The sequence below is a fragment of the Aptenodytes patagonicus genome, chromosome W (assembly GCF_965638725.1).
Source record: "Aptenodytes patagonicus chromosome W, bAptPat1.pri.cur, whole genome shotgun sequence".
Classification (NCBI taxonomy): domain Eukaryota; kingdom Metazoa; phylum Chordata; class Aves; order Sphenisciformes; family Spheniscidae; genus Aptenodytes; species Aptenodytes patagonicus.
This window is the reverse complement of record NC_134981.1, coordinates 33503241-33515343: the sequence shown is the minus strand read 5'-3', so window position 1 is coordinate 33515343 and position 12103 is coordinate 33503241. Positions and strand designations below refer to the sequence as shown.

The window sequence follows — 12103 nt, the reverse complement described above, 5'->3', positions numbered from 1 at the left end:
GCATGTCGCCGGGATTGGAGTGGCCGCAGTGCATGTCGCTGGGGTCTGAGTGGCCGCAGTGCATGTCGCCGGGGTCTGAGTGGCTGCAGTGCATGTCGCCGGGATTGGAGTGGCCGCAGTGCATGTCGCTGGGGTCTGAGTGGCCGCAGTGCATGTCACCGGGGTCTGAGTGGCTGCAGTGCATGTCGCCGGGATTGGAGTGGCCGCAGTGCATATCGCCAGGGTCTGAGTGGCCGCAGTGCATATCGCCAGGGTCTGAGTGGCCGCAGTGCATGTCACTGGGGTTGGAGTGGCCGTAGTGCGTGTTGCCCGGGTTTGAGTGGCCGCAGGGCCTGTTGCCGGGGTCTGAGTGGCTGCACGGCCTGTCGCTGGGGTCGGAGTGGCCGCAGGGCGCGTTGCCCGGGTCTGAGTGGCCGCAGTGCATGTCGTTTTACTGTCAGAGCCAGAGACCTTCCCTTCCCTTTGAGGGCACTGAATGGTGTTGAACAGGGCTCGGTAGGCATGGGCCAGGCCCCAGCACGTTGCAATGAGCTGCATCTCTCTGGAGTTGCCAGGGTGACAGCATACTTTTTCCAAATATTCTACTAACTTTTCAGGATTCTGCACTTGCTCAGGGGTGAAGTTCCAAAACACTGGGGGTGCCCATTGGCCTAGGTACTTGCCCATCTTGTCCCACACACCCTGCCACTCATAACTATTCAGCCTTGGGGCAGATCTCTGGATGATATTCTTAAATTGCTTACCAACTTTAGACAAAACCGAAACAGTATTCCCAAGAAGTATTAATAGAAGTATCTTAAATGCCCAAGGATGCTCAAAATACTGAAAAATTACTGTAATGAAGGAGGAAACATTATAGAAGAAGGTAGTGACCCTGCCATTCTGTATTTCCTCCGTAAAAAAACTCTCAGAAAAGTTACTGCAATTGCTAGTTGTCTCCACGAAATGATCTCCGTGGTACAGTAACGGCTTCATTGCGAAGTTTACATACCACACTAACGTCAAGGTCAATGTTCTAAAAACAAACCTCACAAGCGAGACATTACTATTCACTGCAGACCACAGCAAACTGCAAAACCCAACACCAATCTTTAACATGTAAAGCAGGAAAAAGAGCGCGATGCAGATTATACAAATCAATATCGAGAACAGAGAAACCAACATTGTGACCCACAACTACTAACAGATATAAGTTCTTTAATACGCTCCAGTTAACCTGTTATTATCTCAAACCCTTCGTGCCCCACGTTGGGCGCCAAAAAAGGACTGTCGTGGTTTAATCTCAGTCGGCAACTAAGCACCACGCAGCCGCTCGCTCACTCCCCCCACAACCCCGGTGGGATGGGGGAGAGAATTGGAAGAGCACAAGTGAGAAAAACTCGTGGGTTGAGATAAAAACAGTTTAATAATTGAAATAAAATGATAATAATAATAATATTATAATAATAATAATAATACACAAAGCAAGTGATGCACAGTACAATTGCTCACCACCCGCCGACCGATGCCCAGCCAGTCCCCGAGCAGCGGCCCCCCCGGCCAGCTTTCCCCAGTTTATGTACTGAGCATGACGTCCCATGGTATGGAATGTCCCTTTGGCCAGTTTGGCTGTGCCCCCTCCCAGCTTCTTGTGCACCTCCAGCCTTCTCAGTCGGTAGAACATGGGAAGCTGAAAAAGTCCTTGGCTAGTGTAAACATTACCTAGCAACAACTAAAACATCGGTGTGTTATCAACTTTGTTCTCATCCTAAATCCAAAACACTGTACCAGCTACTAGAAAAGAAATTAACTCTATCCCTGCCGAAACCAGGACAAGAGCTTAAAAAAGTTAAGTTCATTGGATTAATAATTCCTGGATTTATTTGCATGGGTACCACCATTAGTAAAGGCTATGATGACAGACCACTATTTGTAGGAACAGTAGTAGCTCTGGTTTTCCAGGCTACCCACAGGACTAAAATAACTTTACGTTTCTTTCCATGTGACTTTTTTACCCACTAACTTTGCTCATTTAAGATTGGGGGGTGGGGGAAGGTCCTTGGTTTTCTGTTTGGTTTTTTTTTTTTTTTTTCTGGTAGCCCAAGGCATGAATACAGTATCAGATTTTCTGCATATATCGTCTACATTTGATTTGCACATAACACTTGACAGGCATGAAAGCTGTTGGCAAATTTACTGAACGTGCATAACATATCCCAGACAGAAGTGTTGTAGCCCTGCATTGCTCAAACAGCCTCTTAACTTTTCAATCCAGAACTCTAAGTCCATGTTCTCCACCTTCCCAGCAGATACACTGCCTTCCCAAATTAAGGTCCCAATTCTCTTCTCTTTCCACATCTTGTACCACCTTACATGTATCTCCAAACCAAGACTGTAATCTTATGTCATTCCCTATCATCTCATTGTTATTTTGTCACTCTCACCCCTCTGTCCCTGTAATCAGGTCTCCCCCAACATCATGCTCTTAACCATTTATGGTACAATTTGTCGTTAATCCACTGCTGTTTATTTCATATTGCTTCCCTATCCTGAACAAGAAGTGCCTGTCCTTCTGGCTTGTGCAGGCACTGTAGCTGCATAAGCATTTTGTCTGAGTAAAGATTGATATCTTGTAGCTTGTTCAAAAAAAGCAGAGCCTAAAGCAGCAGCAGTTCTTGCTGTTCTTTGAAGTGCCTTAGGGTTGATACACTTACCATCATTTCTGCAAGCCCTGAATGAAATGGTATACTGGAAGTGAAGACAGCTGAGAATATAATTTTAAATACTAAAACTTGCTTTTAAAATATCTGCTTCAATTTGTTTTTGATCTGTGAGGAAAATAACATTTGAAGAAGTTGGAGCTTATAATGGCAATTCCTTTATTAAAAATATGCCTCTCAATTTTTTGTAACTGAAGCGATTCAGATGAAAATGACATAACTACAAGTTTTTTTTCATAGTTAAAATTCTAATTATTTAGGATGCACATTGAGATCTTTGAATGAAAAGTGCTAAAGAAACTCCATCCGCTTTGATGCTAGTTATTTGAATGTTCTTATCCAATTAGGCCTTTTAACCCTCCATCAGATTGTTTTGAGCAAGGTTGACCAGGCACTCCATACAAAGCCATCTGTTGACCCAGCAGGTGAATATACCAAATACTGTATGGAGATTCTAGGAATTCCTGCGACCCCAGGTATGTCAGTATGAAACTTTTCTACAGCATGTCCAAATGCTTTGATTAAACATGCCTTTCTTTCCCAATAATGCTTGGCATACAAAAAAAAAAAAAGTTGTTTGTAAACTAATCTACTTTATGAAGCTGAAATAATTACTTTGAAACTTGGGGTCATCTTAATGATCTCTTCTGAAGGAAGACTAAGGTAAATATAAAATTTAACCTTTTGGAGGTTATATTTTAGAGTTACTAGATGTGAATACCACATTAGATGTTGTGTCACATCAATGTTGGATGTGCAACTAGCCTAAAATGGGAAATTGATATTCCTTTGTAGTCAACAGAATATGGCTGATACTTTTAGACGCATACTCAGACCCTTTATGTTAGAAGTTTCAAAGTAATTGATGTAAATTCCTTATTAATTTCTTCTTAAAGTTGAAGTACTGTATACATCAAAGAAATAACTGCATTTGATGTAAATAAATTAATATTAATCTACATTAAGGAACAAACATACCAGCTACTTTTGGACATCTGGCAGGTGGTTATGATGGTCAGTACTATGGATACCTGTGGAGTGAAGTGTTTTCCATGGACATTTTTTATAGCTGCTTTAAGCAAGAAGAAATAATGAATCCAAAGGCAGGTGATGAATACTTCTTATTAAAGACTTCTGTTGCACTCTGTCACTGAAACCATGTTTATTACATTCATGATCCATAGGTGTAACATGTCAAGTACTTCTACTGTACCTGTCAAGTTCAGGTTAACGACAACAAAAAACAGGTGTATAAATAACTTAATTACATTATAAAATCATCTTAAAACTTCCAAGAGCACTTGGATTTTAATACAATTCTGTTGTGGTTTAACCTCAGTCGGCAACTGAGCACCACACAGCCGCTTGCTCACTCCCCCCACCCCCACCCCCTGGCCCCCAGTGGGATGGGGGAGAGAATTGGAAGAGTAGAAGTGAGAAAACTCGTGGGTTGAGATAAAAACAGTTTAATAATTGAAATAAAATAATGATAACAATAATAATAATGTAATAATGATAATATACAAAGCAAGCGATGCACAATGCAATTGCTCACCACCCGCTGACCGATGCCCAGCCAGTCTCTGAGCAGCGGCCTCCCCCAGCCAGCTTTCCCCAGTTTATGTACTGAGCATGATGTCACATGGTATGGAATGTCCCTTTGGCCAGTTTGGGTCAGCTGTCCTGGCTGTGCCCCCCTCCCAGCTTCTTGTGCACCTGCAGCATTCTCACTCAGGAGAGCATGGGAAGCTAAAAAGTCCTTGGCTAGTGTAAGCATTACCTAGCAACAACGAAAACATCGGTGCGTTATCAACATTGTTCTCATGCTAAATCCAAAACACAGCATTGTACCAGCTACTAGGAAGGGAATTAACTCTATCCCTGCTGAAACCAGGACAATATCCACCCCTTATTCTATACGATCTATGTCATGCCCAGGTCCCACATTTTCCAATACATTTCCATTAATCACCACCCCTTTTCCTGGGTTTCTTAATATACATATACACACACACACAGAGATATCATTCCCTTAGTCTATGGGCCATCCTTCTAAAATGTTCGGTGAGTTCATTTAGTCCATGACTTTGGGCTCCAACTGTTGTAATAATCTTCCAGGGCAGGAAAGATGGAGATGGTATGCAGCGTTGGATTGTTTCATGTTGAAGTCAGTTCTGGTTCCATCATCACTGTGTTTTGCTCGGTTTCATTGAAGTTATTGTTCATTAATCTGGGTGATTCTTATTGTAATATCATTGGTATGGCATATAATATTATGTAGCACTTAACATCACATAATTCAGATCACTGGCTATTCTCACCCAAAATCAAATCCCCTTAAGGTACATATCGGACTTCCCCATCCTTCCGCATTATCCACCAAGTGCACCCAGGTCCTTAAGCAAAAGCAATCCCACGGATGGGTTGGCCTTTGCCCGAGGCAGGAATAACCCAAACTGTTTTCCCCAGCATAGTTCTTATGTGCACTACAGGGACTTTATTCCCATCTACAGTACGTAAAAGTTCTGACTGGGCAGGGCCAGCTCCATTGGCAGATCCCCGAGTGTTGACTAACCAGGTGGCCTTTGCTAAATGCGTATCCCAATGTTTGAACGTCCCGCCACCCATTGCTCTCAGTGTAGTCTTTAACAGTCCATTGTATCGTTCAATTTTCCCAGAGGCTGGTGCATGATAGGGGATGTGATACACCCACTCAATGCCGTGCTCTTTGGCCCAGGTGTCTATGAGGCTGTTTCGGAAGTGAGTCCTGTTGTCTGACTCAACAGTGTCCATGGTCAAGTCCACCCCTCAGTCACGAGCCCATCTGTATGTTGCATCTCTTCCTTGGTGACCTGAGGTGTCATGGGAACATGGAGCTATAAATAATTCACCCTTATGTTGCCAGTCCAGATCCACCTGAGCCACTTCAATCTTAGCAGCCTGATCCACCTGCTGGTTGTTTTGATGTTCTTCAGTGGGCCAACTCTTAGGTATGTGAGCATCTACGTGACGGACTTTTACAACCAGGTTCTCCACCCGGGCAGCAATATCTTGCCACAATGCGGCAGCCCAGATGGGTTTGCCTCTGTGCTGCCAGTTGCTCTGCTTCCATTGCTGCAACCACCCCCACAGGGCATTTGCCACCATCCATGAGTCAGTAGAGAGATAGAGCACTGGCCACTTTTCTCGGTCAGCAATGTCTAAAGCCAGCTGGATGGCCTTTACTTCTGCAAATTGGCTCGATTCACCTTCTCCTTCAGCAGTTTCTACAACTTGTCGCATAGGACTCCATACAGCAGCTTTCCACCTCCGATGCTTTCCCACAAGACGACAGGACCCATCAGTGAACAGGGCATATTGCTTCTCATTTTCTGGCAGTTTATTATACATTGGGGCCTCCTCAGCACGTGTCACCTCCTCCTCTGGCGATATTCCAAAATCTTTGCCCTCTGGCCAATCCATGATCACTTCCAGGATTCCTGGGCGACTGGGGTTTCCTATTCGAGCCCATTTGGCAGACTCCATATTTGGAGTCCCCGACTCCAAAACCCTAGGGGTCGACCTCGAGTCTCCCCGGGTGCTTTCTGCCAGAGGCTCCAGGTAGGGCCATTCTCCCCGGCTGCGGTGTAGAGCACATTTTTGACATCTTGTCCTGCCCGGAGTGGCCCAAGGGCTACTGCATGAACTGTCTCCTCTTTAATTTGCTCAAAAGCTTGTCGTTGCTCAGGGCCCCATTTGAAATCGTTCTTCTTTCGGGTCACTTGATAGAGAGGGTTTACAATCAGACTGTAATTTGGAATATGCATTCTCCAAAAACCCACGACACCTAAGAAAGCTTGTGTTTCCTTTTTGCTAGTTGGTGGAGACATGGCTGTTATTTTGTTGATCACATCCATTGGGATCTGACGACGTCCATCTTGCCATTGTATTCCTAAAAACTGGATCTCCTGTGCAGGTCCCTTGACCTTACTTTGTTTTATGGCAAAACCGGCCTTCAGCAGGATTTGGACTATTTCCTTCCCTTTCTCAAAAACTTCTCCTGCTGTGTTGCCCCACACAATGATGTCATCAATGTATTGCAGGTGTTCTGGAGCTCCACCCTGTTCCAGTGCAGTCTGGATCAGTCCATGGCAAATGGTGGGGCTGTGTTTCCACCCCTGGGGCAGTCGGTTCCAGGTGTACTGAACGCCCCTCCAAGTGAAAGCAAACTGTGGCCTGCACTCCGCTGCCAAAGGGATTGAGAAAAATGCATTAGCAATATCAATTGTGGCATACCACTTGGCTGCCTTTGACTCCAATTCGTATTGAAGTTCTAGCATGTCTGGCACGGCAGCACTCAGCGGTGGCGTGACTTCGTTCAGGCCACGATATTCTACGGTTAGTCTCCACTCTCCATTGGACTTCCGCACTGGCCATATGGGACTGTTAAAGGGTGAGCGAGTCTTGCTGATCACTCCTTGGCTCTCCAGTCGACGAATCAGCTCATGGATGGGAATCAGGGAGTCTCGGTTGGTGCGATATTGCCGCCGGTGCACCGTGGTGGTAGCGATTGGCACCTGTTGGTCTTCGACCTTCAGCAGCCCCACAACAGAGGGGTCCTCCGAGAGACCAGGCAAGGTGGACAGCTGTTTAGTTTCTTCCGCCTCCAAGGCAGCTATACCAAAAGCCCACCGGTACCCTTTTGGGTCCTTGAAATACCCTCTCCTGAGGTAGTCTATGCCAAGGATGCACGGAGCATCTGGGCCAGTCACAATGGGGGGCTTCTGCCACCCATTCACAGTTAGACTTACTTTGACTTCCAATACAGTTAGCTGTTGGGATCCCCCCATCACCCCAGAAATACAGATGGGTTCTGCCCCTATATAGCTTGATGGCATTAGGGTACACTGTGCACCGGTGTCTACTAGAGCCTTATACTCCTGTGGGTCTGATGTGCCAGGCCACCGAATCCACACAGTCCGGTAAACCCGGTTGTCCCTTTCCTCCCCCTGGCTGGAGGCAGGGCCCCTCTAGTCCTCATCACAGTATTCGTTTCTCATTTGTTGTACATACGAGTCAGAAGTTTCTTCATTAAGATCAGGAGTAAGATCAGCCCTTCTACCCTGTCTGGGGAACTGCCTGCTGGAAACTGGAGCAGCAATTTTCCTGGAAGAACCCCCTTTTGTGATTGTTTTCCCTTGAAATTCATGTACCCGTGCCCCTAGGGCTGCTGCGGTAGGTTTTCCATCCCACTTCCTCATGTCCTCTCCGTGGTCACGCAGGTAAAACCATAGGCTGCCCCGTGGTGTGTACCCTTTATATTCTCTCTCTTGAGCAAAAGAACGCTGACTCCTAATAGCCGAGATACTGGTCCGTACAGGTGGGGAGTAGGACCTATCCTCTCTGAGTTGCTGGATCTCCCGGGACAGTTTCTCCACAGCCGAGACGAGGGAGGAAGAGAGACTTTCCTCATATTGCCGGAGTTGACTAGCCAATTCATCCACTGTTTGTTCCTCTCCATCTTTCCAGGTCATCACTGCCAATGAATTGGCATATGACGATGGTGCGCTCCTTACAAACTTCCGCCACATGGGTCGTGTGCACTTGACTTCGTCTGGATCTTTGGATAGTTGTTCATTGCTCAGGTCACCATAAATCACCTCCAGCACAGCTAATTCCCTCAGAAACTGGATACCCTTCTCCATGGTAGTCCGCTTGCTTGGGCGACATATGACATCTTCCTTGAAGGGATATCTTTCCTTCACGCTTGACAAGAGTCGCCTCCAAAGGCTGAGGACTCGTGTCCCTTTTCCAATCGCTTTGTCAATGCCCCCTTCCCTGGAAAGGGATCCCAGCTGCTTGGCTTCCCTACCCTCTAATTCCAGGCTACTGGCCCCATTATCCCAGCATCGGAGCAGCCAGGTGACAATATGCTCGCCTGGACGACGGCTGAAATCTTTTCGTATATCTCGCAGCTCACTCAGGGATAGAGATTGGGTGGTCACTGCCTCATTTATGAGTTCTTCCTCTTTCTCCTCCCCGATCAGCAGCCGTCTCTTCTCCTCCTGTTCTCGTGATGGCCCTTCTCTAGGGTCGTCTGTCTCGTACACTTCTTCCTCCAGCCCCCTTTTAGAAGAAGCTTCTTCCTCCCTTACTAAACGAGCCGACTTCCGCTTCCAAGATTTCTTCTTGTGTACAGGGGCGACTGATACCGGCACAGGCTGGTTCTTTGGTTCAGCCATAGAGCCTGTCGCCCGGGTCTGAGTGGCCGCAGAGCCTGTCGCCGGGGTCTGAGTGGCCGCAGGGCCTGTCATTTTACTGTCAGATCCAGAGACCTTCGCTTCCCTTTGAGGGTACTGAATGGTGTTGAACAGGGCTCGGTAGGCATGGGCCAGGCCCCAGCACGTTGCAATGATCTGCATCTCTCTGGAGTTGCCAGGGTGACAGCATACTTTGTCCAAATATTCTACTAACTTTTCAGGATTCTGCACTTGCTCAGGGGTGAAGTTCCAAAACACTGGTGGTGCCCATTGGCCTAGGTACTTGCCCATCTTGTCCCACACACCCTGCCACTCATAACTATCCAGCCTTGGGGCAGATCTCTGGATGATATTCTTAAATTGCTTACCAACTTTAGACAAAACCGAAACAGTATTCCCAAGAAGTACCAATAGAAGTATCTTAACTGCCCAAGGATGTTCAAAATACTGAAAAATTACTGTAATGAAGGAGGAAACATCATAGAAGAAGGTAGTGACACTGCCATTCTGTATTTCCTCCGTAAAAAAACTCTCAGAAAAGTTACTGCAATTGCTAGTTGTCTCCACGAAAATGTCTCCGTGGTACAGTAACGGCTTCATTGCGAAACTTACATACCACACTAACGTCAAGGTCAATGTTCTAAAGACAAACCTCACAAGCGAGACATTACTATTCACTGCAGACCACAGCAAACTGCAAAACCCAACACCAATCTTTAACATGTACAGCAGGAAAAAGAGCACGATGCAGATTATACAAATCAATATCGAGAACAGAGAAACCAGCTTTGCGACCCACAACTATTAAAAGATATAAGTTCCTTAATACACTCCGGTTAATCTGTTATTATCTCGAACCCTTCGAGCCCCACGTTGGGCACCAAAAAGGACTGTCGTGGTTTAATCTCAGTCGGCAACTAAGCACCACGCAGCCGCTCGCTCACTCCCCCCACCCCCGGTGGGATGGGGGAGAGAATTGGAAGAGCACAAGTGAGACAAACTCGTGGGTTGAGATAAAAACAGTTTAATAATTGAAATAAAATGATAATAATAATATGATAATACTAATAATACACAAAACAAGTGATGCACAGTGCAATTGCTCACCACCCGCCGACCGATGCCCAGCCAGTCCCCGAGCAGCGGCCCCCCCGGCCAGCTTTCCCCAGTTTATGTACTGCGCATGACGTCACATGGTATGGAATGTCCCTTTGGCCAGTTTGGCTGTGCCCCCTCCCAGCTTCTTGTGCACCTCCAGCCTTCTCAGTCAGTAGAGCATGGAAAACTAAAAAGTCCTTGGCTAGTGTAAGCACTACTTAGCAACAACTAAAACATCGGTGTGTTATCAACTTTGTTCTCATCCTAAATCCAAAACACTGTACCAGCTACTAGGAAGGAAATTAACTCTATCCCTGCCGAAACCAGGACAAATTCTTACATAGGGTCATATATTTAATTTTATTTTATGATACTTAAGACTTTGTGTTGCATTGAGTAATGCTTTCCTCTTTAATTTTAGACTGAAAAACCATATTCCTCCGTTGCAAGAGCAGATGCGTATTCTTCTGCTGTGAATGGTGTATGATAATAGTGCTCTGTTTCCATTAATAGTACCTCAAGTGTGTGGTATTTTTATGTAGTTGTTATTTAGAAAACTGAATTTATTTTGAGCTTCCTCTTTCACAGCACAGCATAACACGGAATTTTTTTTCTCTTTATTTTTTTTCCCAAGTGACTTTTGAAGTTCAAATCATTAACAGATTCTAGATTTACTGGGCTTTTTTCCCTTGTGTAATTCTTTGGCCTCTTCTGCATCCAGCAGAATTTGTTTGAGAGGCTTTGAGAATAATTTAATTATGTTAGGAGCAAGTGGGTATTTCCTGTGTTTCAGCTAAAAGGCAACTAGTGCCTCTTTTAATGTGAACCTTGCTATCCAAGCTAAGAAGTGAGGAAAAAAAGTGATTATTCGTGTGTGTGTGTGTGTGTCTCACTCACGCTCCTGCACATCTGTGTGGACACACGCTTTGCTCGGATGCTGATATAACTCCAGGGGTAACTCTGGAGATTTGCCCTCCCTCCTCAGAGCAATGCTATCTGCTCAAATGGGTTCTCTTTCAACTTGTTTTTCTTATTTCTATTCCATGTAAGTGTAATAGAGTTCCACAAGATGGGACAAACAATTTTATAAACAAATACTAGACACCAGTATGAGTTTTGTAGTTACTCATATTTCATTATATCTAGATTTAGACTAGTGTTCAGAACAGCAGGAAAGGAAAACTGTTATGCTATCATGACTAGGGCTTTTAGAAATTTGGCTTACCTCTTTCTGTTAGAATAAAACCTCTCTTCCTGTTTTGAGCAACAGTTAGAGAAACTAGTTTCAGAGACTGTATCTATAAAAGTTCTTCAGCAAACACTTAACTCTGACTTCATTAGTTGTCACACTCCTCAATTCTTGCCCATTATCTGAAATTATCTCTGGTCTCCCTAGAACTGAGCAATGTACTGACTCTGGATAGACATCTGCAAAGACTCAAGTCTACTGAAATAACACTTTTAAACTAAAAGGAACAATATCTTCATTTGCTGCTAATATTCAGGAGACTGACACAAATAGAGAAATCTAAGCTATGCTTCAGTGATTTTTTTTTTCTCCCCATTTTAGTTTTTTCCAGCTGTTAATTCAGACAATGCAATTGGTAATGCAATTAAGTCATGGAAGTCCATCAGCTAAAAAAACCTTTGCTTGTTTTTGCAGTACAGCTATCAGGAAGCAGTGTAGTTCTGTAATCTTATAGCTTTGATGTGTGTGGGAAGTATATGTGTTTATATACAGTGACTAAAAGGAAGAACATTGTTTTCTTCAATATCAAAATTATCTAGGACATCTGCATGCAAAATAGTCATGATAGTCGTGTCTCAGAGGCCCAAAATTCTCCAGGTATGTTCTTTAAAATATGACCTCTTGTTAAGAAAGTCCTCATTACTTACTATTGTCTCAGAAGTTTGGTTCATTCTTTTTAAAGGAATCCATTTCTTCTAAAGTAATAATGTTTCTTCCTGAAAACAAAGCCCGAATTAAGTCTCCATTACCCTAAGATACTTTAATAGGGGAGTTAGATGTGTTTGTATATATTATGTATACTACTATGCATATAATAT

The 12103-nt window shown here is 44.6% G+C and overlaps 1 protein-coding gene across 1 annotated transcript in view; it reads left to right on the top strand.

The window, feature by feature from the left end:
* The window catches only part of LOC143172238 (neurolysin, mitochondrial-like), a 77875-nt gene that overhangs the window by 43902 nt on the left and 21870 nt on the right, over positions 1-12103 (top strand). The window contains 2 exon segments of the mRNA XM_076361466.1: positions 3047-3175; positions 3666-3802. Of these exon segments, the coding sequence (XP_076217581.1) occupies positions 3047-3175; positions 3666-3802 (266 nt within the window).